The sequence below is a fragment of the Nerophis ophidion genome, linkage group LG29 (genome assembly GCF_033978795.1).
Source record: "Nerophis ophidion isolate RoL-2023_Sa linkage group LG29, RoL_Noph_v1.0, whole genome shotgun sequence".
NCBI lineage: Eukaryota > Metazoa > Chordata > Actinopteri > Syngnathiformes > Syngnathidae > Nerophis > Nerophis ophidion.
In genome coordinates, this window is record NC_084639.1 from 12004263 (window position 1) to 12030804 (window position 26542).

The window sequence follows — 26542 nt, forward strand, 5'->3', positions numbered from 1 at the left end:
ATAATGGAGAAGTCAAAGTAGAAAGATGGAATTGGGAAGCTTTAGCCTTTAGTCACACAAACACACTGTGATTCCTTGTGCCGGAGGTGAAACTTTACTATGGATCACAGCGGTCAAGCGAACATGGATCCTGACCGAATGTCAAAAAGCAGGTTTTGGTGAGAAAATTGTTGTAAAAAGTCGCTTCTTACCGGAGATCAGCTGAGCTTGTGCCGCCCATAAAGCTGACGTCCACTTCCCTGAGACACTGGCATCAAGACACCCGTGGACACAAACCTCCGACTATCAGGTACTGTTAAACTCACTAAAACACTAGCAACACAATAGAAAGATAAACGATTTCCCAGAATTATCCTAGTAAATGTGTCCAAAAACATCTGAATATGTCCCAATGCAATCGCGTTTTTTATTTTTTTAACTTCCTTTTTTTTCTAGTCCGTCGCTATCAATATCCTCAAACACAAATCTTTCATCCTCGCTCAAATTAATGGGGAAATTGTCGTTCTCTCGGTCCGAATAGCTCTTTCTGTTGGAGGCTCCCATTAAAAACAATGTGAATATGTGAGGAGCCGTCAACGGGTGACGTCAACGGGTGACGTCATCGTTTGCGACTTCCGGTAAAGGCAGAGCTTTTCTGTTATTGACCAAAAGTTGCAAACTTTATCATGGATGTTCTCTACTAAATCCTTTCAGCAAAAAATTGGCAATATCGCGAAATGATCAAGTATGACACATAGAAGGGACCTGCTATTCCCGTTCAAATAGGAAAATCTCATTTCAGTAGGCCTTTAATTCTAAACATTTCTTCACAAAAAAAGAAATCTTTAACATCAATATTTATGGAACATGTCCACAAAAAATCTAGCTGTCAAAACTGAATATTGCATTGTTGCATTTCTTTTCACAGTTTATGAACTTACATTCACATTTTGTTGAAGTATTAGTCAATAAATATATTTATAAAGGATTTTTGCATTGTTGCTATTTTTAGAATATTTTTTAAAACATCTCAATACCCCTTGGCATACCTTCAAATACCCCCAGGGATACACGTACTCCCATTTGAGAACCACTGATTTACAGTATAAAAGCCCTTAAATTGATATCTTAGGGCTTCAAGGTGGCAGAGGGGTTAGTGCGTCTGCCTCACAATACGAAGGTCAGGAGTAGTCTGGGGTTCAATCCCGGGCTCGGGATCTTTCTGTGTGGAGTTTGCATGTCCTCCCTGTGAATGTGTGGGTTCCCTCCGGCTTCCTCCCACTTCCAAAGACATGCACCTGGGGATAGGTTGATTGGCAACACTAAATTGGCCCTAGTGTGTGAATGTGAGTTTGAATGTTGTCTGTCTATCTGTGTTGGCCCTGCGATGAGGTGGCGACTTGTCCATGGTGTACACCGCCTTCCGCCCGATTGTAGTTGAGATAGGCGCCTGCGCCCCCCGCGACTCCAAAAGGAATAAGCGGTAGAAAATTGGTTGGATGGATGCATGTTAAAAAACATTTAACTTGTTTTAAAAGTAGCTCTTTTCGTCTTTTTTCATATTATTATTTAATACTCTATCTGTATTTGCTTTTGTTTGCTTTCCTTGACATGTTTCGCTGATGTTGAAAGTGCCTTATAAATGTATGTTTGTCGTTCAATTAAAAATAAAAAGTAAAAAAAATAAAAAGCTAGCTCGCTAGTCGGACCGTGAGTTATACAAAGTGTGGTCATTAATCACGGTTTTATTTAAAACGGTAACCTTCAGAAGTTGTACGTTTACCTCAAAAGTGAATCATTAATACAGTTTAGCGTTACATCCCTAAAGAGCACTTTAGTTTCAAATCAAAAGTATTACAGCGCCAATATAATCTTACTGGTAATTGCGATTAAAAAATACTTCCCATTAGTTGATATTATTATTACAATAATTAATATTAAGTTTCCCTGTTTAGGTGACGTGCTTAACTCACCGAAAATCGCACGAGGACGAATTATGATCTCACAACTAACAGAGACGTGATTGGCCAGCACTTAAGTAACGAAGGCTGTGATTGGTTGTTGAAAAATACAGCCATTCATGTTACCTGGGGCCACACTAGTGATAAACCGATGTTTTGTAATATAACTTTGGTGAAGTCGCCACGATTTAAAGTAGTCGTTGTACTGGATATCATTAATTACATTCAACTGCTTAAGAGACTGACAAAGTGTTGACGGTATTGATTCTCCTCGTTGTATGTCCTTTAGCAGGTTTTTATTTTTTATAAGGCTTTATTGTAATATGCAACATACAACATACAATCAAAACAACTACAGAACCAAACACTACAAAAAATAGTGACAGGGGGATGTAAACTTAATAAAGTAACTAAAATAAAATTATATATATATATATATATATATATATATATATATGTATGTATATATATGTATATATATGTATATATATATATATATATATATATATATATATATATATATATATATATATATATAGATGGATGGATGATGGATGGATGGATAGATAGATGGATAGATAGATAGATAGATAGATAGATAGATAGTACTTTATTGATTCCTTCAGGAGAGTTCCTTCAGGAAAATGTAATATATACATCCATCCATCCATCCATCCATTTTCTACCGCTTATTCCCTTTGGGGTCGCGGGGGGCGTTGGTGCCTATCTCAGCTACAATCGGGCGGAAGGCGCTGTATACCCTGGACAAGTCGCAGTCTCATCTCATATATATATATATATATATATATATATACATATATATATACATATATATATATATATATATATATATATATATATATATATATATATATATATATATATATATATACCGTATTTCCTTGAATTGCCGCCGGGGCGCTAATTAATTTAAAACCTCTTCTCACTCCTGCGCTTACCAAAGGCATGCGGTAATAGTAAGCATGCACTAATTATTTCAAAACCTCTTCTCACTCCGGCACTTACCAAAGGCATGCAGTAAAAATTTGAGTGTGATGTAAGCTTGGACCTTAAGTCCTACTGAATAGCTCTTAATCTTCTTCCCTTTATGCGATTTCAAATTACCGGTATTGAAATCAGCTTCCTCCATTTTGAAAATGATGACAGGGGAGTCATTCGTGATGTCACGAGTTTGACCAGGCACTAATTATTTTGCGAAGCGAGTTTTACCCGGCAGTAATTCAAGGCAGGCGCAAACTATATGCCCTGCAGCAATTCAAAGAGATAGGGTATATATATATATAAATATATATATATACATATATATATATATATATATATATATATTTATATATATATATATACATACACATATATATATATATATATATATATATATATATATATATATATATATATATATATATATATATATATATATATATATATATATATATATATATATATATATATAGAGAGAGAGATATATATATAGATATATAGATATATATCTATATATATATATATAGATATATATTGCACAAGTTCCGGTAATATTCCAAATTTGGAACTCAGGATCATAGTTTTCACAGCTTTTTGGTTGTTAGAGGTAGGGAGCCTTTTAAAGTAGAGTTCCAATTATTTTTTAAAGGCACAGAAAACAGGTCGAGCATTGAGAAACTTATATTTATGAATATAAAACTTAGCCAATAGTATAATGAGGTTGCAAAGGTAAAATTCCTTTTCCATTTTATTTCATTTTGAATCCAAATAGCACATCTTTCGCTGTCCATTTTACACCTAAATTGTCACGATTTCAGGACAATTTATGTGTAAAAACCAAGACTTCCGGATTGTATTTCAAAATAAATACTACTTGCTCCTTCAGTAACTTCAAAAAAAGTGTTTAATTTACATTTTAAATTTCATTTAAGGTATTAAATATGTTTTTTACACCTCGCTGACGATGTGTAATAATTACAAATTCGCATAGCACATATTACAATTGGAGAGCTTTTATTTTCAAACAGGAATACACTTGTGGTTACAACCACCACTTTACACGCACACGCCAGTGATGCTGCTGAGTGGGTTGGTACCACCAGTACCGCTTTTCTCCTCATTAAGGAAGTTTGCTGGACACAGTTGATGGAGACAAATGTCTAAAAAGCATGACTTGTTTACACGACTGACCACGGACGTATTTATTTGGTTGATTTCCTTAGAAACTGCCTCTTTACATTACCTTTTGTGGCTGAGTTCGGACACCCGAATGGCTTTATCCGGGCACCGGCTGCTGGGCTTGCTTTGCTCGGTCGTCGCGCTGTCGGGGCTCCGGAGCTCGGTGGTTGCAGCGGGGAGGAGCTGCGCCGACACCCGGCAGGTGTACGCGGAGAAGGGGTACAGCACCGGCACGGCACCGGTGACTCAAATCTCAGGTTGGATGCTTTTTTTTTTTTTTTTTTAAACGCACGCATGTAGATTAACACGGAATTGGTGCACTCCTATATGGCAAATTTACCAAAACTCTAGTCATTTGTGAAGAATGAAAAGTGCAAAAAAACTCACTCAGGCGCACCATGTGGAAATATTATTCTATTTTCCCTGCAGGATCCAAACAATAGGTGGTTTAAAACATATCATGGTTACTAAATTGGATGATTAGGGGTGGTGAACAATATCACCAACACCCATACAACAAAGAACCTCGCCCCTAATTTGCCTAGCTTGGTAAATCCCTGCATGCACCCCTGGGGGGGTCTGTCCACTGGTGATAATATTATCTGCATTTTTAATAATGGGGGGGAAAGTTTTGGATGCTTTACTTTACATGCAATTGAGTGATTGAGTCAAACAGACATCTGCAATATTGATTGATAATGTGTGTGTGTGTGTTGGTGTGTGTTTTTTTTTTTACTGAGCTCACTGTCCCGTGGGCCATGGGGGAGCAGATGGCCCGGAGAGTGGACTATGAAGAGAAATGGAAATGCAGGGATGAGAGAGACTAAGAGTGAGAGAACAAAAGAGACAGAAGAGCGGTACACCAGCCAGACTCCGGACGTGTGAGGAAAGGCGTTATTAATGTGTGTGTGTCATGTACACTGGCTAAAGCAAAATCAGAATCAGAATCAAAAATACTTCAATAATCCCCGAGGGGGAATTAAGATTTTTATCCCAACCAAGAGCAGACAAACATTACAGGGAAACAGAACAGGATCGCTGACGGGTCTGCCAACTTCCGGCGCCCCTTACATAAAAGGGGAGAAACAGGTAAACGCTGGGGGGGAAACAAAACTAATAAAACAACAACAAAAAACATATACGCTTTGGTGGCCTCTGTGTGTTCCACCCAATCGTCGGCTGGGGTGGGGGAGCATTGCCAGAGATAGGAGCAGACCCAACAAAGCAACCAAGAGAGCCGACTCCAACCTCGGCCGCCCACCAACTCTCTTCCAGTGTTCAGTCCGCATGGATGAGCGAGTATACGTCCAAAGAGACCGAGGTGTCCGATAAATCCTCATTCAACCAAGACACTGTAAAGCTACTCCGTCCCGGAGCTCAGCACCACTTCCGCAGCCTTGTCTCTTCATCCGCATCTCCTCCAGTCTCTCCAAACAAAAGTAAAACAACAACAACAAAAAACATATTCGCTATGGTGGCCTCTGCGTGTTCCACCCAATCGTTGGCTGGAGTGGGGGGTGGGCCATGGCCAGAGATAGGAGCAGACCCAAGAAAGCAACCAAGAGAGCCGACTCCACACTCGACCGCAGTGTTCAGTCCGCATGGATGAGCCAGGATATGTCCAAGGCAAGGAGACCGAGGTGTCCGATAACTGCTCATTCAGCAAGACACTGTGAAGCTGGTCTGTCCCGGAGCTCAGCGCCACCTCCGCAGACTTGTCTCTTCATCCGCATCTCTTCCAGTCTCTCCAAACCAAAGTAAAACAACAACAAAAAATATATACGTTGTGTTGGCCTCTGCGGTGTTCTACGCCATCATCTGCTGGGCTATGGGGAGCATGGCCAGCGATAGGAGCAGACCCAACAAAGCAACGAAGAGAGCCGACTCCACCCTAGGCTGCCCACCAACTCTCGGCCAGTGCCCAATCCCCATGGATGAGCGAGGATACGTCCAAGGAGACCGAGGTGTCCCATACCTGCTCAATCAGCAAGACACTGTGAAGCTTGTCTGTCCCGGACCTCAGCGCCACCTCCGCAGCCTTGTGTCTTCATCCGCATCTCTTCCAGTCTCTTCGTCCGCATCTCTTCCAGTCCCTCCAAACAAAAGTAAAACAATAACAACAACAAACATATATGCTGTGGTGGCCTCTGCGTGTTCCACGCCATCTTCTACTGGGGTGGAGGGAGCATGGCGAGAGATAGGAGCAGACCCAACAGAGCACCCAAGAGGCCCGACTCCACCTTCGGCCGCCCACCAACTCTCGGTCAGCGTCCAGTCCGCATGGATGAGCGAGGATACGTCCAAGGAGACCAAGGTGTCCGATACATGTTCATTCAACCCAGAACTCAGCGCCAGCTCCGCAGCCTTGTCTCTTCATCCGCATCTCCTCCAGTCTCTCCAGATGGACTCTGGTGTGGCAGAGACCCAGCAGCTGGTCTCCACGGCCAAAAGGCTCCCGGAAGGCAGACTCAGAAATTCAAAAAAACGCACCGCAGAAGTCACGAAAGTGTCACACAGTCCCAAAGTGTCCAGAACTAAAAGGCAAAAAAAAAAACCACACTAAATCAAAATTGAAACATTGACGAGCACAAAAAGATGACACAAGGGCACAGAGCTCCTGCCAACAGCAGCCACCACAGCGGCGTCATCTTGGAAGAAAAAAAAAAAAGACCTCAATCTGCATGTCATTATCTCTGATACATCAAAAGAGTGGACCTGAGCCGAAAAGGAGACAGATCGCTGGTAAATGAACGAATAATTCATGCGGGGATCTGCACTTTCACACCACACCTCTTATGTGGTTTTAAACACGAATGAACGAACACGGACTATTTTTTACTGACTTGTTCCCTTGCAGGTGAGCACTTGAGGCTCTGTCCTCAGGACTACACCTGCTGCTCCAGTCAGATGGAGGAGACCCTGGCCCTTCAGAGCGAGCGGGACTTCCTAAAATCGGTGGAGGACCAGAGCCAGTTCCTGCTGACCACCTTCACCCAAAGGCAGCGGCGCTTTGACGGTGAGGGAGTGGACTGCCACTGATTTAGTGTTGATGATGAATCTTTCAAAAGAATGCATGCCCCATATTCATAACCAATAGGGAGTAGCATGATACAAACCCCGTTTCCATATGAGTTGGGAAATAAACGGAATACAATGATTTGCAAATCATTTTCAACCCATATACAATTGAATATGCTACAAAGACAACATATTTGATGTTCAAACTGTTAAAAAATTATTTTTTTTGCAAATAATCATTAACTTTAGTATTTGATGCCAGCAACACGTGACAAGGAAGTTGGGAAAGGTGGCAATACATACTGAAAAAGTTGAGGAATGCTCATCAAACACTTATATGGAACATCCCACAGGTGTGCAGGCTAATTGGGAACAGGTGGGTGCCATGATTGGGTATAAAAGCAGCTTCCATGAAATGCTCAGTCATTCACAAACAAGGATGGGGTGAGGGTCACTACTTTGTAAGCAAATTGTCGAACAGTTTTAGAACAACATTTCTCAACGAGCTATTGCAAGGAATTTAGGGATTTCACCATCTACGGTCCGTAAAATCATCAAAAGGTTCAGAGAATCTGGAGAAATCACTGCACGTAAGCGATGATATTACGGACCTTTGATTCCTCAGGCGGTACTGCATCAAAAGCCGACATCAGTGTGTAAAGGATATCACTACATGGGCTCAGGAACACTTCATAAAACCACTGTCAGTAACTACAGTTGGTTGCTACATCTGTAAGTGCAAGTTAAAACTCTGCTATGCAAAGAAAAACCCGTTTATCAACAACACCAAGGAACGCCGCTGGCTTCGCTGGGCCCGAGCTCATCTAAGATGGACTGATGCAAAGTGGAAAGGTGTTCTGTGGTCTGACGAGTCCACATTTCAAAATATATTTGGAAACTGTGGACGTGGTGTTAAACGGAACAAAGAGGAAAATAATCATCCGGATTGTTATAGGCGCAAAGTTGAAAAGCCAGCACCTGTGATGGTATGGGGGTGTATTAGCCCAAGGCATGGGTAACTCACACATCTGTGAAGGCACCATTAATGCTGAATACAGGTTTTGGAGCAACATATGTTGTCATCCAAGCAACGTTATCATGGATGCCCCTGCTTATTTCAGCAAGACAATGCCAAGCCACGTGTTACAACAGCGTGGTTTGGTAGTAAAAGATTGCGGGTACTTTCCTGGCCCGCCTGCAGTCCAGACCTGTCTCCCATCGAAAATGTGTGCCGCATTATGAAGCCTAAAATACGACAGCGGAGACCCCGGACTGTTGAACGACTGAAGCTCTACATAAAACAAGAATGGTAAAGAATTCCACTTTCAAAGCTTTAACAATTAGTTTCCTCAGTTTCTAAACGTTTTTTGAGTGTTGTTAAAAGAAAAGGTGATGTAACACAGTGGTGAACATGCCCTTTCCCAACTACTTTGGCACGTGTTGCAGCCATGAAATTCTAAGTTAATTATTATTTGCAAAAAAAAAATAAAGTTTATGAGTTTGAACATCAAATATGTTGTCTTTGTAGCATATTCAACTGAATATGGGTTGAAAAGGATTTGCAAATCATTGTATTCCGTTTATATTTACATCTAACACAATTTCCCAACTTATAGGGAAACGGGGTTTGTATTAGACATTTCCTTTACTCTATAGAGCAGGGGTGTCAAAGTCAAGATCCGGCCTGCGAATGAATTATCTATGGCCCTCTGGATGATATTTGACTAGTATTACAGGGCTCGAATTTAACCGCGGCAAGTGCCCCAACCGTCCTCGTCTTTCGCCGTAACGGCCCAAAAATTGACCAACATTTACGGCAAGATCATGTCGTGACCGCCCATGATTTTTTTCTTGTTAATAGACTAGGGATGTAACAATAAACCTACTCAGTGACCTAGTGGGTATAGTATCCGCCCTGAGATCGGTAGGTCGTGAGTTCAAATCCCGGCTGAGTCATACCAAAGACTATAAAAATGGGACCCATTACCTCCCTGCTTGGCACTCAGCAGTAAGGGTTGGAATTGGGGGTTAAATCACCAAAAATTATTCCCGGGCGCGGCACTGCTGCTGCCCACTGCTCCCCTCACCTCCCGGGGGGGATCAAGGGTGATGGGTCAAATGCAGAGAACAATTTCGCCACACATAGTGTGTGTGTGACAACCATTGGTACTTTAACTTTACTTTAATAAACAGTATAATGATAATTTGCGATAAAATTTCTGACAGTTAGTAATACCTTTTATTTATAAATGGTTGATTTCTATAGGCTTGTAAGGTAAAGTGTTGTACCTGACAAGTTTCAGCTACCTTGCTTCTGCAGCCTTTATGAGAAACTTGTCAGGGGCTGTGAATCTTTGGGTGTCCCACGATTCGATTCAATATCGATTTTTGGGGTCGCGATTCGATTATATATAATTTTTTTTCGATTCAACGCCATTCTGGATTCAAAAACGATATTTTTCCGATTCAAAAGGATTCTGTATTCATTCAATACATAGGATTTCAGCAGGATCTACCCCAGTCTGCTGACATGCAAGCAGAGTAGGAGATTTAAAAAAAAAAAAAAGCTTTTATAATTGTAAAGGACAATGTTTTATCAACTGATTGCAATAATGTAAATTTGTTTTAACTATTAATAAACCAAAAATATGACTTATTTTATCTTTGTGAAAACATTGGACACAGTGTGTTGTCAAGCTTATGAGATGTGATGCAAGTGTAAGCCACTGTGACACTATTGTTCTTTTTTTTAATTTTTTACAAATGTCTAATGATAATGTCAATGAGGGATTTTTAATCACTGCTATGCTGAAATTATAACTAATATTGATACTGTTGTTGATAATATTCATTTTTATTTTACTACTTTTGTTTGTTCTGTGTCGTGTTTGTGTCTCCTCTCAATTGCTCTGTTTATTGCAGTTCCGAGTGTTGCTGGGTCAGGTTTGGTTTTGGAATTGGATTGCATTGTTATGGTATTGCTGTGTATTGGTTTGTTGGATTAATAAAAAAATAAAACATTTTAAAATAGATTTTTTTTTAAATGAGAATCGCGATTTGTATTCGAATCGATTTTTTCCCCAAACCCCTACTTACAAGCCTATATAAATCAACCATTTATAAACACACGTCAGTAGGCTAAATGAACCTCTTCAACAAAAAGTTAGTAATATCGTTTAATTTTTTAATTACCGAAAAACAGGTCATTTATTAATGCATTTTCCATAACACAAAGTCAGGCGCAAGCGTACTAGCTTGATAATCATGGCGGACCGATGACACCGACCTTGCTGCGGAGATTTGCCCTCGGAGTAAACGAAGCAAAGCGCTTGGTTTAACGTCATTTTCCCTCGCTTGCCGTCGTGCGATTAGATGGACACCGGTGTGGACAATATTGGAGACGGATGCACTTGTCCCCACACTAAAATTAAACAGCGGAGGAGAAAATTATTTGATGTTTTGCAGCAGGCAATGTGTCCTGAACGTTATCACAACTTCTTTATAAAGTCTTTACTTTGTTCACTTCTTTATTTAACTGCAAACTGTATCAAATAACATCAATACTAGCAAAAATGTTTTGTCATCTCATCGAACTGAACGAAGGCACTGAAGATTGTTTTTTCGATGTGAGAGGTGTCACTCTGTTTTTTATTTGTTGTTGACCAAACTTTTGCACTGAAACACTAGGGAGGCGTTGGAGAAGAAGAAAATTTGTTTATTAGACTTCATCTTCATTAGCCAAATTTCTTTGTGTTTTATTTTTATATCAAAAAGTAAAGTTTTTTCCTACATCAATTTGTTTTTTTTTCGTGTCACAAATGTTTTACTTCAAAAATCATTCATGTCACACAGCATTTTGTTAATGTTTTATTTTGTATAGTTAATTCCTATACAACATATTCCTGCTCAAACTCTTAATGGATAAAAGTACATAACTTAAATAAAAAATAAAAACTCTATCTCAAAATGTAAACATAGACATAAAGGCATCATGTAATGACAAGAAGCTGACAAGTTGATGTTTTTAACGGATAAAAAAACCTAATATTTGTCTATAAATATATGGACAACATTTATCTATTGTCTTTTTATTTCTCCATGCGTCGGTTGAGGTGGGCGGGGTTTGGTTCTAGCGGGTATGTATATTGTAGCCAGGAAGAGTCAGGGATGCATTGGATTCTGGGTATTTTTACAGTGCGGATGTTCTCCCGAAATGTGTTTGTCATTCTTGTTTGGTGTGGGTTCACAGTCTGGCGCATATTAGTAAGAGTGTTAAAGTTGTTTATATTACCACCCTCAGTGTAACCTGCATGGCTGTTGAACAAGTATGCATTGCAGATATTTGCGTGAGTTGTCAAGAGCTGCGTATAGCATGCGACCTGCCGACAAGCAGGTAGCTTAGAGTAAAAGCGGGCATGAAGACATGTTAAAAATGGAAGACCGCACAATTTTGTCCCCAAGTGATTCCCAGGAGAGGCACCAAATTCCGGAAACCTCCCGAAATAATCGGGGGGGGGGCCGGTGATTATGCAGCTGAGCCACATCAGAGTGACCCAAGAGCCGCGGGTTGCCGACACCTAACATCCACTGTAATGATACCAAGTACAGAAATGTATCTAGTCGATAGTACTATGAATACATCTATAGTTTTTGGCATAACAACATCTTCTTATGTTTTTAAAAAACTATATATTATGTATAAGCAGTAGAAAATGGATGGATGGATATATTATGTTTATAAACTCAGGAAATATGTCCCTGGACACATGAGTTAAAGTTAAAGTACCACTGAATGTCACACACACACACACACACACACACACACGCACACACACACACACACACACACACACACACACACACACACACACACACACACACACACACACACACACACACACACACGAGGTTTGGTGAAATGTGTCCTCTGCATTTCACCCATTCCCTTGATCACCCCCTGGGAGGTGAGGGGAGCAGTGAGCAGCAGCGGTGGCCACGCCCGGGAATAATTTTGGTGATTTAACCCCCAATTCCAACCCTTGGATTATTACATTTTAACAGAAGTGTAGATAGAACATGTTAAAAGAGAAAGTAAGCAGATATTAACAGTAAATGAACAATTAGATTAATAATTAATTTTCTACCACTTGTCCTTAGTAATGTTGACAAAATAATAGACACAATATGTTACTGCATATGTCAGCAGACTAAATTAGGAGCCTTTGTTTATTTACTTACTACTACAAGACAAGTTGTCTAGTACAGTGGTCCCCAACCTTTTTGTATCCGCGGACCGGTCAAATCTTAATAATTTGTCCTGCGGCCCGGGGGGGATCTTTTTTTTTTTTGGTCATGAAAAAGGGACGTTTTGTCATGAAAAAGGGAGGTTCTTGTGGTTGGTGCACTAATTGTAAGTGTATATTGTGTTTTTTATGTTGATTTAATAAAAATAAATAAATAAATACATTAATTTTTTTATTTTTTTAAATAAAAGTTTATAAAAAATTCTTCTGCGGCCCGGTACCAATCGGACCACAGCCCCACCGCGGCCCGGTGGTTGGGAACCACTGGTCTAGTATGTTCACTATTTTATTTAAGGACAAACTTGCAATAAGAAACATATGTTTAATGTACCCTAAGATTTTTTTGTTTAAATAGAGCCAATAATGCAATTTTTTGTGGTCCCCTTTATTTACAAAAGTACCGAAAAGTATCAAAATAATTTTGGTATCGGGACAACACTAGTTTGTTCTATTTCTGGCCAAAGTAAGACAAAGAAAACCATCTGAAGTTGTCTTTATGTTTTAGTTTGAATGCCATGATTTTAATATACACCCCTGCTATAGAGGAACTTGCCTTCTAGGACAATTCCCTCAAACGGTCCCCACAAAGTTGGGAAAAAAAAGAAAACTATGTTCCAGGAGGTACTAAGGGAGTTCTGTGTCTGCCTTCAAGATAATTGTCTGGATCTGTCTGACTCGCACAGGCAGCACAGATTCACATTTTCACCGCCTACTGCCGTCACCTTCATTCCCTTTCTCCTTCTTTTATATAACCTCCATGCTGACTCAGCAGTGGGGGACTGCTCATGAGCCTCTAAAAGCTATTTATGCACTGCAGACTTCACGCCTCTCTGCACGTGTTCCGTTATTGTGACGTGTGAAAGCGTTCCTGTGGGGCCTCGGCGAGCGCTTTATGGCGTTGGAGACCCGCCTGTGATTGTCCTTGCTGTGGTCCAAACAGAGTTCTTCACAGAGCTCATAGACCTGTCGGAGAAGTCCATGAACCAGATGTTTACCAAGACCTACGGACGCCTCTTCACGCAGAACGCGCACGTCTTCCAGGAGCTGTTTGCAGAGCTTCGCAGATATTATTCAGGTCAGTTTTCTATGGCCTCTGCTGGCATGTAGATTCAGATGCAAGGGGATACCAGATGGGCATAAATTTATCGCATAATATGTAAGGACTGCTGCTGTAGGGCACATCCATACCTCATTCATCCTGTCTCTCTTGCTGCAGTCCTTATCTGTATAACCCACCTACAGTGGGGCAAAAAAGTATTTAGTCAGCCACCGATTATGCAAGTTCTCCCACTTAAAATGATGACAGAGGTCTGTAATTTTCATCATAGGTACACTTCAACTGTGAGAGACAGAATGTGAAAAAAAAATCCAGGAATTCACATTGTAGGAATTAAAAATTTTTTTTGTAAATTATGGTGGAAAATAAGTATTTGGTCAACCATTCAAAGCTCTCACTGATGGAAGGAGGTTTTGGCTCAAAATCTCACGATACATGGCCTCATTCATTCTTTCCTTAACACGGATCAATCTTCCTGTCCCCTTAGCAGAAAAATAGCCCCAAAGCATGATGTTTCCACCCCCATGCTTCACAGTAGGTGTGGTGTTCTTGGGATGCAACTCAGTATTCTTCTTCTTCCAAACACGACGAGTTGAATTTACACCAAAAAGTTCTATTTTGGTTTCATCTGACCACATGACATTCTCCCAATCCTCTGCTGTATCATCCATGTATCCATTTTGGTATAAACTCAACTCGTCGTGTTTGGAGGAAGAAGAATACTGAGTTGCATCCCAAGAACACCATACCTACTGTGAAACATGGGGGTGGAAACATAATGCTTTGGGGCTGTTTTTTTACTAAGGGGACAGGACGATTGATCTGTGTTAAGGAAAGAATGAATGGGGCCATGTATCGTGAGATTTTGAGCCAAAACCTCCTTCCATCAGTGAGAGCTTTGAATGGTTGACCAAATACTCATTTTCCACCATAATTTACAAATAAATTCTTTAAAATTCCTACAATGTGAATTCCTGGATTTATTCCACATTCTGTCTCTCACAGTTGAAGTGTACCTATGATGAAAATTACAGACCTCTGTCATCATTTTAAGAGGGAGAACTTGCACAATCGGTGGCTGACTAAATACTTTTTTGCCCCACTGTGTATATATATATATATATATTGATGTATATATATATATATATATATATATATATATATATATATATATAAATAAAATGCTTGTCCATCCATAGCGTTACTTCCAAGCTCGACACAATTCCCTTCATTGTCCACAGGAGGCAGTGTGAGTCTGACAGAGGTTCTGTCGGACTTCTGGTCCAGGTTGGTGGAGCGGGTCTTCACACTGGTCAACCCTCAATATCAGTTCAGTGACGACTACCTGGAGTGCGTCAGCAAACACGCCGAACAGCTGCAGCCCTTCGGAGATATGCCTCGCAAACTTCGCGTGCAGGTGGCCATCACAATATTTCTCATGATTAAGACAAATATTTTGGATAAGCATTCATGATTTTTTTTTAAATTAATAATTCCATTTAGGTGTCCAGGGCTTTTATTGCTGCAAGGGCGCTATCTCAAGGCTTGGCAACTGGCCGAGATATTGTCAACAAAGCCACAAAGGTGAGTTTTTTTCTATTATTTGAACAAATATCATCAGTCAAGTGCATTAAAAAGAAACCTATTTACAGTACAACCTTGATTTGTTGACATGTAAATTACATTTTCCCAAATGAAACCTCAATTTACCCGCCTCATTGTAACTCAGACGACTCCAATTTCAAATCAGCATCCCCCATTTACATTACGGGTACACTTGGCCTGGGCAATATGGCTTGAAAATAAAATCCCTGGTTTTTTTTCACAAAAAAAATAGATTTCCTATATTCGTACCCCTTACTTTTTAATAAAACCATCTAATACTAATAACACTGATAATTCAAAACAAGTTTTTCTTTAATTTAATCAAAAACTAGTAGTTTGAAATGACACTGCAATCACTGACTTTTAATTTGTATAATGTTGTATTATAATGTATCATCATACATGATATCATCATATGCGGTATCTTCATGTGTGGTAATTTCATACATGGTATCATCCTACGTGGTATCATCATAAGTGGTCTCATCATACATAGCGTCATTATACATGGTGTCATACAAGGTATTGTCATACATGATATCATAAGTGGTATCTTCATACATGGTATCATCATACATGGCATCATCATACATGGTATCATCATACATGGATGGCATCATCATACATGGTATCATACAAGGTATCATCATACATGGCATCATCATACATGGTATCATACAAGGTATCATCATACATGGCATCATCATACATGGTATCATACAGGGTATCATCATGCATGACATCATCATACATGATATCATACGACGTGTCATTATAGATGGCACCATCATACATGACATCATCATATGTGGTATCTTCATACATGGTATTATATGTGGTATCATCATACATGGTGTCTTCATACATGGTATCATCATACGTGGTATATTCACACAAGGTATCATCATATGTTGTATCTTCATACATGTATCATCAAACATGTTATCATACAAAGTATCATCATACATGTATCATCATACATGGTATTATCATATGTGGTATCTTCATACATGGTATCATCATATGTGGGATCATCATACATGGCGTCATCATACAAGGTATCATCATACATGGCTTAAGCATACATGATATCATATGTGGGCTCTTCATACATGGTATCATCATTCATGACATCATCATCATCATGGTATCTTTATACATAGCATCATCATATATGATATCATTATTTGTGGTATCATCATACATGATATCATCATATGTGGTACCTTCATACATGGTATCATCACACGTGTTATCATCATACATGGTCTCATCATATGTAGTATCTTCATACATGGTATCATCATATGTGGGATCATCATCATGGCGTCATCATACAAGGTATCATCATACATGGCTTAAGCATACATGATATCATATGTGGGCTCTTCATACATGGTATCATCATTCATGACATCATCATCATCATCATCATGGTATCATTATACATAGCATCATCATATATGATATCATTATATGTGGTATCTACATACATGGTATCATTATATGTGGTATCATCACACATGGTATCATCATGCATGGTATCATCACACATGGTATCTTCATACATCGTATCATCACACGGGATATCATACATGGTATCATCATATAAGGTATCTTCATACATACATGGTATCATCATATGTGGTATATTCATACCAGGTATCATCATATGTGGTATCTTCGTACATGTATCATCACACATGTTATCATACAAGGTATCATCATACATGGCTTAAGCATACATGATATCATATGTGGGCTCTTCATACATGGTATCATCATTCATGACATCATCATCATCATGGTATCATTATACATAGCATCATCATATATGATATCATTATATTTGGTATCATCATACATGATATCATCATATGTGGTACCTTCATACATGGTATCATCACACGTGGTGTCATCATACATGGTCTCATCATATATGGTATCTTCATACATGGTATCATCATATGTGGGATCATCATACATGGCGTCATCATACAAGGTATCATCACACATGGCTTAAGCATACATGATATCATATGTGGGCTCTTCATACATGGTATCATCATTCATGACATCATCATCATCATGGTATCATTATACATAGCATCATCATATATGATATCATTATATTTGGTATCTTCATACATGGTATCATTATATGTGGTATCATCGCACATGGTATCATCATGCATGGTATCATCACACATGGTATCTTCATACATCGTATCATCACACGGGATATCATACATGGTATCATCCTATAAGGTATCTTCATACATACATGGTATCATCATATGTGGTATATTCATACCAGGTATCATCATATGTGGTATCTTCGTACATGTATCATCACACATGTTATCATACAAGGTATCATCAGACATGGTATCATACATGCCATCATTATACATGGCGTCATCATACATGATATAATTATATGTGGGATCTCAATACATGGTATCATCATACATGGTATTATCATACATTGGATCATCATACATGATATCATCGTATGTCATCATACATGATAGTATCATATGTGGTGTCTTCATACATGGTATCATCATATGTGGTATCTATATACATGATATCATCATATGTGGTATCTTCATACATGGTATCATCATATGTGGTATCTTCATACATGGTATCATAACACATATCATACAAGGTATTATCATACAAGGCATCATCATACAAGGCATCATACATGGCATTATCATACAAGGCATCATCATACATGTATCATCATACAAGGCATCATCATACAAGGCATCATACATGGCATTATCATACAAGGTATCATCATACATGGTATCATACATGGCATCATTATACATGGTGTCATCATACATGATATCATCATATGTGGTATCTCAATACATGGTATCATCATACATGGTATTATACATTGGATCATCATACATGATATCATCGTATGTCATCATACATGATAGTATCATATGTGGTGTCTTCATACATGGTATCATCATATGTGGTATCTATATACATGATATCATCATATGTGGTATCTTCATACATGGTATCATCATATGTGGTATCTTCATACATGGTATCATCACACATATCATACAAGGTATTATCATACAAGGCATCATCATACAAGGCATCATCATACATGGAATCATACAAGGTATCATCAGACATGGCATCATACATGGTAGTATCATACATTGGATCATCATACATGATATCATCATATGTCATCATACATGATAGTATCATATGTGGTGTCTTCATACATGGTATCATCATATGTGGTATCTATATACATGATATCATCATATGTGGTATCTTCATACATGGTATCATCATATGTGGTATCTTCATACATGGTATCATCACACATATCATACAAGGTATTATCATACATGGCATTATCATACAAGGCATCATAATACATGGCATCATACAAGGTATCATCATACATGGCATCATACAAGGTATCATCATACATGGCTTCTTCTTCCTCCAAACACGACGAGTTGAGTTTATACCAAAATGGATACATGGATGATACAGCAGAGGATTGGGAGAATGTCATGTGGTCAGATGAAACCAAAATAAAACTTTTTGGTATAAACTAAACTCGTCGCGTTTGGAGGAAGAAGAATACTGAGTTGCATCCCAAGAACACCAAACCTACTGTGAAGCATGGGGGTGGAAACATCATGCTTTGGGGCTGTTTTTCTGCTAAGGGGACAGGACGATTGATCCGTGTTAAGGAAAGAATGAATGGGGCCATGTATCGTGAGATTTTGAGCTAAAACCTCCTTCCATCAGTGAGAACTTTGAATGGTTGACCAAATACTTATTTTCCACCAAATACATTCTTTAAAATTCCTACAATGTGAATTCCTGGATTTATTCCACATTCTGTCTCTCACAGTTGAAGTGTACCTATGATGAAAACTACAGACCTCTGTCATCATTTTAAGTGGGAGAACTTGCACAATCGCTGGCTGACTAAATACTTTTTTGCCCCACTGCAGGTCTGGTGATAATGTTCCCCTTTAAAGTTTAGGTTCTACTAACATAAGAACGTGCAGTTGTACTGTTACAGGGACTTTACCAGTGTTCTGTATTATTCATGTGTCACAGCTGACCCCAGACTCGGAATGCGTGCGTGGCCTGATGCGTCAGTGGTACTGCCCGCTTTGTCGAGGAATGCCCTCGCTGCGTCCATGCCGTGCCTTGTGCCTGAACGTGATGAAAGGCTGCTTGGCTAACCAGGCCGACCTGGACACAGAATGGGACTATTTCATCGGTGGGTGAAGGAGGCAGGGTGGGAGGTAGTTTGAATTAGGATTAACATCCACAAACCCCAAAACAGGGAAGTTGGCTCGTTGAGTAAATGGTAAATAAAAACAGAATACAATGATTTGCAAATCCTTTTCAAGCTACCGTATTTCCTTGAATTGCCGCCGGGGCGCTAATTAATTTAAAACCTCTTCTCACTCCTGCGCTTACCAAAGGCATGCGGTAAAAGTAAGCATGCGCTAATTATTGTAAAACCTCTTCTCACTCCGGCACTTACCAAAGGCATGCAGTAAAAAATTGAGTGTGATGTAAGGATACCACCATGAAAAGCACATTTAATTAAAAAAACGTTATGGTCTTACCTTTACTTATAAATGAAGTCCATGCCAGCTCCTTCTGATCAAAAGCATCGATAACTTTTTTATAAAAGTCTTCCTTATCTTTCTTCAGTTGTCTCGATGGAGATCTTCCTTTATCACCCCCTGCTTCGATTGAAAGTCCAGTTTAGGAAACTGCTATCAGACCGCTGTTATCAGTTAGCTCGGCTCCTCAAGTGCGGGCGACGACAGAATTATCCTCGTACAACTACCCCTCCCGTTCTGCTTCGTGGGTGATCTCTTTATCCCACCGCTGCCACCATGAAATGTTATTGTATAAATAATACACTGGGTATTTAGGACTGGAACATGATTTATTTCAGCCCGGTTGTTTACATAACCAGTATAGGAGTGTAAAATCCTGAAAGGTCCGTCTTTCATATCATATCCGTCCTAGCACATATCACGTCACTCATTGTCACTTCTTCTGCAGCCGAGTAGTCGCAAGAAGGATCACTAGCGCCCTCTACCACCAGGAGGCGGGAGTCACTTAATGACACATATTTGACACACGCAGCTACGGTATTGTGACGGTCTCAAGCCGTCGTCTTGCGGGTTCCCAGGACCACCAAGGAAGGACATGGCTTGAGCAGTTTGACTTTGTTTATTTTTCAATAAAACCTCAGTCCAGGTCGCTCTTCCGCTCCTCCTCTCCGCTTGCTCGCCGTCGCCGCCTCCTCGCCGTCATCTTGGGCCGGGCTCCAGCGTTTCCTGCCTGTCTGTTGGACCGTCCAACAGTTTAAGAACAACATTTCTCAACGAGCTATTGCAAAGAATTTAGGGATTTCACCATCTACGGTCCGTAATATCATTTAAAGGTTCAGAGAATCTGGAGAAGTCACTGCACATAAGCGTAATAATCATTGAATGCCCTCAGGCGGTACTGCATTAAAAACCAACATCAGTGTGTGAAGGATATCACTACATGGGCTCAAAAACACTTCAGAAAACCACTGTCAGTAACTACAGTTGGTCGCTACATCTGTAAGTGCAAGTTAAAACTCTATGATGCAAAGTGATTTATCAACAACACCCAGAAACGCCACCGGCTTCGCTGGGCCCGAGCTCATCTAAGATGGACTAATGCAAAGTGGAAAAGATGGTCTGACGAGTCCACATTTCAAATATTTTTTGGAAACTGTGGGCGTTGTGTCCTCCGGAAAAGAACCATCTGGATTGTTGTAGACGCAAAATTGAAAAGCCAGCATCTGTGATGGTATGGGGGTGTATTAGTGCCCAAGGCATGGGTAACTTACACATCTGTGAAGGCACCATTAATGTTGAAGGGTACATGCAGGTTTTGGAGCAACATATGTTGTCATTCAAGCAACATTATCATGGACGCCCCTGCTTATTTCAGCAATACAATGCCAAGCCACATTCTGCACGTGTTACAACAGCGTGGCTTCATAGTGAAAGAGTGCGGGTACTGGACTGGCCTGCCTGTAGTCCAGACTTGTCTCCCATTGAAAATGTGTGGTCCAATATGAAACCTAAAATACCACAACACAGACTCCATACTGTTGAACAACTTAAGCTGTACATCAAGCAAGAATGGGAAAGAAATCCACCTGAAAAGCTTCAAAAATTGGTCTCAGTTCCCAAAAGGAAAGGCCTTGTAACACAGTGGTAAAAATGCCCCTGTGCTAACTTTTTTGCAACATGTTGCTGCCATCAAAGGCCTACTGAAATGAGATTTTCTTATTTAAACGGGGATAGCAGGTCCATTCTATGAGTCATACTTGATCATTTTGCAATAATGCCATATTTTTGCTGAAAGGATTTAGTAGAGAACATCGACGATAAAGTTTGCAACTTTTGGTCGCTAATAAAAAAGACTTGCCTGTACCGGAAGTAGCAGACGATGTGCGCGTGACGTCACGGGTTGTGGAGCTCCTCACATCTGAACATTGTTTACAATCATGGCCACCAGCAGCGAGAGCGATTCGGACTGAGAAAGCGACGATTTCCCCATTAATTTGAGCGAGGATGAAAGATTTGTGGATGAGGAAAGTGAGAGTGAAGGACTAGAAAAAAAAAAAAGACTTTACAGCGGGAGCGAATCAGATGTTATTAGACAAATTTACTAGGATAATTTTGGAAAATCCCTTATCTGCTTATTGTGTTACTAGTGTTTTAGTGAGATTATATGGTCGTACCTGTACAACCAGAAGGTCTGCGCCCCACCTTTCTTCAGCACCAGTCGACTGGTGGTGGCGATGCCCATCTCTGCCCTTCGCACGGGACCCTCTTCCAAACACCATCTTTCGAAATGATCGCTGCATAATACATTGTACTTTGTGTGTGTGGTCCAATCCAACCATATTCGTTTGACATCTCTGTTCCATAGTAAAGCTTCACCATCATCTTTCGGGAATGTAAACAATGAAACACCGGTTGTGTTTGTGTTGCTAAAGGCGGCCGCAATACACCGCTTCCCACCTACAGCTTTCTTCTTTGACGTCTCCATTATTCATTGAACAAATTGCAAAAGATTCAGCAACACAGAGGTCCAGAATACTGTGGAATTATGCGATGTAAACAGACGACTTATAGCTGGGAACGATGCTGGAACAAAAATGTCCCCTACAATGCGTGATGTCACGCGTTTCGGCAGGATACATCGGTACGAAATTTAAAATTGCAATTTAGTAAACTAAAAAGGCCGTATTAGCATGTGTTGCAATGTTAATATTTCATCATTGATATATAAACTATCAGACTATGTGGTCGCTAGTAGTGGGTTTCAGTAGGCCTTTAAATTCTAAGTTAATGATTTTTTGCACAAAAAAAAAGAAGTTTCTCAGTTTGAACATTAAATATCTTGTCTTTGCAGTCTATTCAATTGAATATAAGTTGAAAAGGATTTGCAAATCATTTTATTCTGTTTTTATTTACCATTTACACAACGTGCCAACTTCACTGGTTTTGGGGTTCTGGTATAATCAAATGTAAGAAATGATCTTCTCTTTCAACTAGTTTTTTACACAACCGCTCATGTTAGCATTTCTCTGGTAGCCTACCTGCGCTTGTAGACTCACCTGCTCTGTCTCCCATCAGACGCCCTCTACCAGGTTGCAGAGAAGTTGGAGGGGCCCTTCAACATGGAGTTGGCGGCAGACTCCATTTCCGTCAAAGTGTCTGAAGCCATCATGCACATGCAAGAAAACAGCGTCAGCATCTCCACCAAGGCAAGGATCGTTTTTTTTTGTTTTGTTTATTCTCTTGATACTTGACCTTATTTTAGACTAGGAAGCGGCTCAGAGCAACCGGCACCGCCAGCGTCTAATTTTCCTGCTATCAAAGCCAACCGATTATGGAAGATTGTTGTCATGGAAATGAGTCACCTGTTGACAGGCGTGCTCAAGCTGTTATTCAATCAATCAATCAATGTTTATTTATATAGCCCCAAATCACAAATGTCTCAAAGGACTGCACAAATCATTACGACTACAACATCCTCGGAAGAACCCACAAAAGGGCAAGGAAAATTTATAATTATTCCTAATTATTAGGTAATGATGGATTTATTTTTATGCTTGTGAATGCTTGTTGTATTGGGACATGTATCTATTAAAACTTGCAGACAATCCAGAAAAAGTCCTCACGATCTATCCATACAGTTAAACCACACCATCTTACTTTACTGTGTGAATGCTCCAAAGCAGGGGTCACCAACCTTTTTGAAACCAAGAGCTACTTCTTGGGTACTGATTAATGCGAAGGGCTACCAGTTTGATACACACTTAAATAAATTGCCAGAAATAGCCAATTTGCTCAATTTACCTGTAATAAATAAATCTATATATATATTAAAAAAATAGGTATTTCAGTCTGTCATTCCGTCGGTCATTTTTTTCCTTTTACGGAAGTTTTTTTTTGTAGAGAATAAATGATGAAAAAAAAACACTCAATTGAACGGTTTAAAAAAGGATAAAACACAAAAAAAAGAAAATTAAAATTTGAAACATAGTTTATCTTCATTTTTGACTCTTTAAAATTCAAAATTCAACCGAAAAAAAATGGAGAAAAACTAGCTAATTCGAATTTAAAAATTTAAAAAGAATTTATGGAACATCATTAGTAATTTTTCCTGATTAAGATTAATTTTAACATTTTGATGACATGTTTTAAAAAGGTTAAAATCCAATCTGCACTTTGTTAGAATATATAACAAATTGGACCAAGCTATATTTCTAGCAAAGATAAATCATTATTTCTTCTAGATTTTCCAGAACAAAAATGTTTAAATAAATTCAAAAGACTTTGAAATAAGATTTAAATTTGATTCTACGGATTTTCTAGATTTGCCAGAATATTTTTTGAATTTTAATCATAATAAGTTTGAAGAAATATTTCACAAATATTCTTCGTCGAAAAAACAGAAGCTAAAATGAAGAATTAAATTAAAATGTATGTATTATTCTTTACAATAAAAAATACTTGAACATTGATTTAAATTGTCAGGAAAGAAGAGGAAGTAATTTAAAAGGGAAAAAAGGTATATGTGTTTAAAAACCCTAAAATCATTTTTAAGGTTGTATTTTTTCTCTAAAATTGTCTTTCTGAAAGTTAGGAAAAGCAAAGTAAAAAAATAAATACATTTATTTAAACAAGTGAAGATCAAGTCTTTAAAATATTTTCTTTCTATTAGAGTTTTGTCTCTCTTAGAATTAAAAATGTCGAGCAAAGCGAGACCAGCTTGCTAGTAAAAAAAAAAAAAAAAAAAAAAAATAGAGGCAGCTCACTGGTAAGTGCTGCTATTTGAGCTATTTTTAGAACAGGCCAGTGGGCTACTCATCTGGTCCTTACGGGCTACTTGGTGCCCGCGGGTACCGCGTTGGTGACCCCTGCTTCAACGCATTTACACACATTGGTTTTCTACACCAAAATTCATCCATGTATTATTACAATTATTAATCTCCCAGATTTTGGCACGCTCTACCTTCCACATTTTTCACCCGATTCAAACCGTTTTGACTTCAAACTGTTCAGGCTATTCGGCAATTGCGGGCTTTCTCTTGACAAATTCCAAAAATTCCCAAATTTCCCAGAATTACAGGTTTTCCGTGGACATTTTTCCCATTCAAAATGAATTGGTCATTTTTCAAACTTCCACCATTTTCAAATTTTTGAACTGATTCGAACCATTCCACATTCAACATTTTCTATTTATCCAAGACATTAAAATGCTAATTTTTCCAAGTTAAAATAAATTCCGGGAATTCCCAGAATTACCGTTTTTTTCAACCCATTTTTTCACTCTTTTTTCTGTTGACTACTCCTTCCACATTTTTCAAATCACTTCAATCATTGCACCGACAAAAAACATTCCTCTTAATCAGGACAAAAACAAAGTTCTTTTTAACTGCAAACATTCACGGTTTTCCCGAAATTCAGTTATTCCGTAATATAATTTCAAGGTTCTTGGTTGTATGGTGTTGTTGTCTCGCTTGTCTGATGCCCGTTGTTGTGTCGTATGATGCCCGTTGTTGTGTCGTATGATGTCGGTTGTTGTCTCGCTTGTCTGATGCCCGTTGTTGTGTCGTATGATGCCCGTTGTTGTGTCGTATGATGTCGGTTGTTGTCTCTCTTGTCTGATGCCCGTTGTTGTGTCGTATGATGCCCGTTGTTGTGTCGTATGATGTCGGTTGTTGTCTCTCTTGTCTGTTGCCCGTTGTTGTGTCGTATGATTACGGTTGTTGTCTCGCGTGATGTTGGTTGTTGTCTTTTGTGATGTCGGTTGTTGACTCTCTTGTCTGATGCCCGTTGTTGTCTGGCATAATGTCGGTTGTTGTGTCTTATTATGTCGTTGTTGTCTTGCTCGTATGATGCTGGTTGTTGTCTTGCTTGTATCATGTTGGTTGTTGTCTTGCTTGTATGATGCTGGTTGTTGTCTTGCTTGTATCATGTTGGTTGTTGTCTTGCTGATATCATGTTGGTTGTTGTCTCGCGTGATGTCGGTTGTTGTCTCGCGTGATGTCGGTTGTTGTCTCGCGTGATGTCGGTTGTTGTCTTTCTTGTATGATGTCTGTTGTTGTCTTTCTTGTATGATGTCTGTCGTTGTCTTGCTTGTATCATGTTGGTTGTTGTCTTGCTGATATGTTGGTTGTTGTCTCGCTCATATGATGTCGGTTGTTGTCTCTCGTGATGTCGGTTGTTGTCTTGCGTGATGTCGGTTGTTGTCTCGCGTGATGTCGGTTGTTGTCTCGCGTGATGTCGGTTGTTGTCTCGCGTGATGTCGGTTGTTGTCTCGCGTGATGTCGGTTGTTGTCTCGCGTGATGTCGGTTGTTGTCTCGCGTGATGTCGGTTTTTGTCTCGCGTGATGTCGGTTGTTGTCTCGCATGATGTCGGTTGTTGTCTCGTATGATGTCTGTTGTTGTCTTTCTTGTATGATGCTGGTTGTTGTCTTGCTTGTATGATGTTGGTTGTTGTCTTGCTGATATGTTGGTTGTTGTCTCGCTCGTATGATGTCGGTTGTTGTCTCGCGTGATGTCGGTTGTTGTCTCGCGTGATGTCGGTTGTTGTCTCGCGTGATGTCGGTTGTTGTCTCGCGTGATGTCGGTTGTTGTCTCGCGTGATGTCGGTTGTTGTCTCGCGTGATGTCGGTTGTTGTCTCGCATGATGTCGGTTGTTGCCTCGTATGATGTCGGTTGTTGCCTCGTATGATGTCTGTTGTTGTCTTGCTTGTATGATGTGTGTTGTTGTCTCGCTCGAATGATGTCGGTTGTTTCCTCGCTCATATGATGTCGGTTGTTGTCCCGCATGATGTCGGT

General features: G+C 39.5%; 2 protein-coding genes and 1 long non-coding RNA gene across 4 annotated transcripts in view; 1 reads left to right on the top strand and 2 right to left on the bottom strand.

Moving 5' to 3' along the window:
- Positions 1-2025, bottom strand: part of LOC133546028 (cohesin subunit SA-1) — a 60757-nt gene extending 58732 nt beyond the window's left edge. For both annotated transcript variants that reach the window (XM_061891836.1, XM_061891835.1), the window contains exon 1: positions 1953-2025. The gene's annotated coding sequence lies outside the window, so the exon portion shown is untranslated. The remainder of the gene's footprint in view (positions 1-1952) is intronic.
- A 2027-nt stretch (positions 2026-4052) lies between these two features.
- The window catches only part of gpc2 (glypican 2), a 43768-nt gene continuing 21278 nt past the window's right edge, over positions 4053-26542 (top strand). Inside the window, exons 1-7 of the mRNA XM_061892016.1 lie at positions 4053-4378; positions 6979-7137; positions 13383-13517; positions 14741-14916; positions 15003-15083; positions 19230-19395; positions 22826-22956. Coding sequence (XP_061748000.1) covers positions 4099-4378; positions 6979-7137; positions 13383-13517; positions 14741-14916; positions 15003-15083; positions 19230-19395; positions 22826-22956 — 1128 coding nt within the window. The 5' untranslated portion in view covers positions 4053-4098. The remainder of the gene's footprint in view (positions 4379-6978; positions 7138-13382; positions 13518-14740; positions 14917-15002; positions 15084-19229; positions 19396-22825; positions 22957-26542) is intronic.
- LOC133546164 (uncharacterized) overlaps positions 15461-26542 on the bottom strand; it is a 52815-nt gene continuing 41733 nt past the window's right edge. Inside the window, exons 3-4 of the long non-coding RNA XR_009805019.1 lie at positions 22807-22906; positions 15461-19367 (exon numbers count right to left, since the gene is read on the bottom strand). This is a non-coding gene — a long non-coding RNA (uncharacterized LOC133546164). The remainder of the gene's footprint in view (positions 19368-22806; positions 22907-26542) is intronic.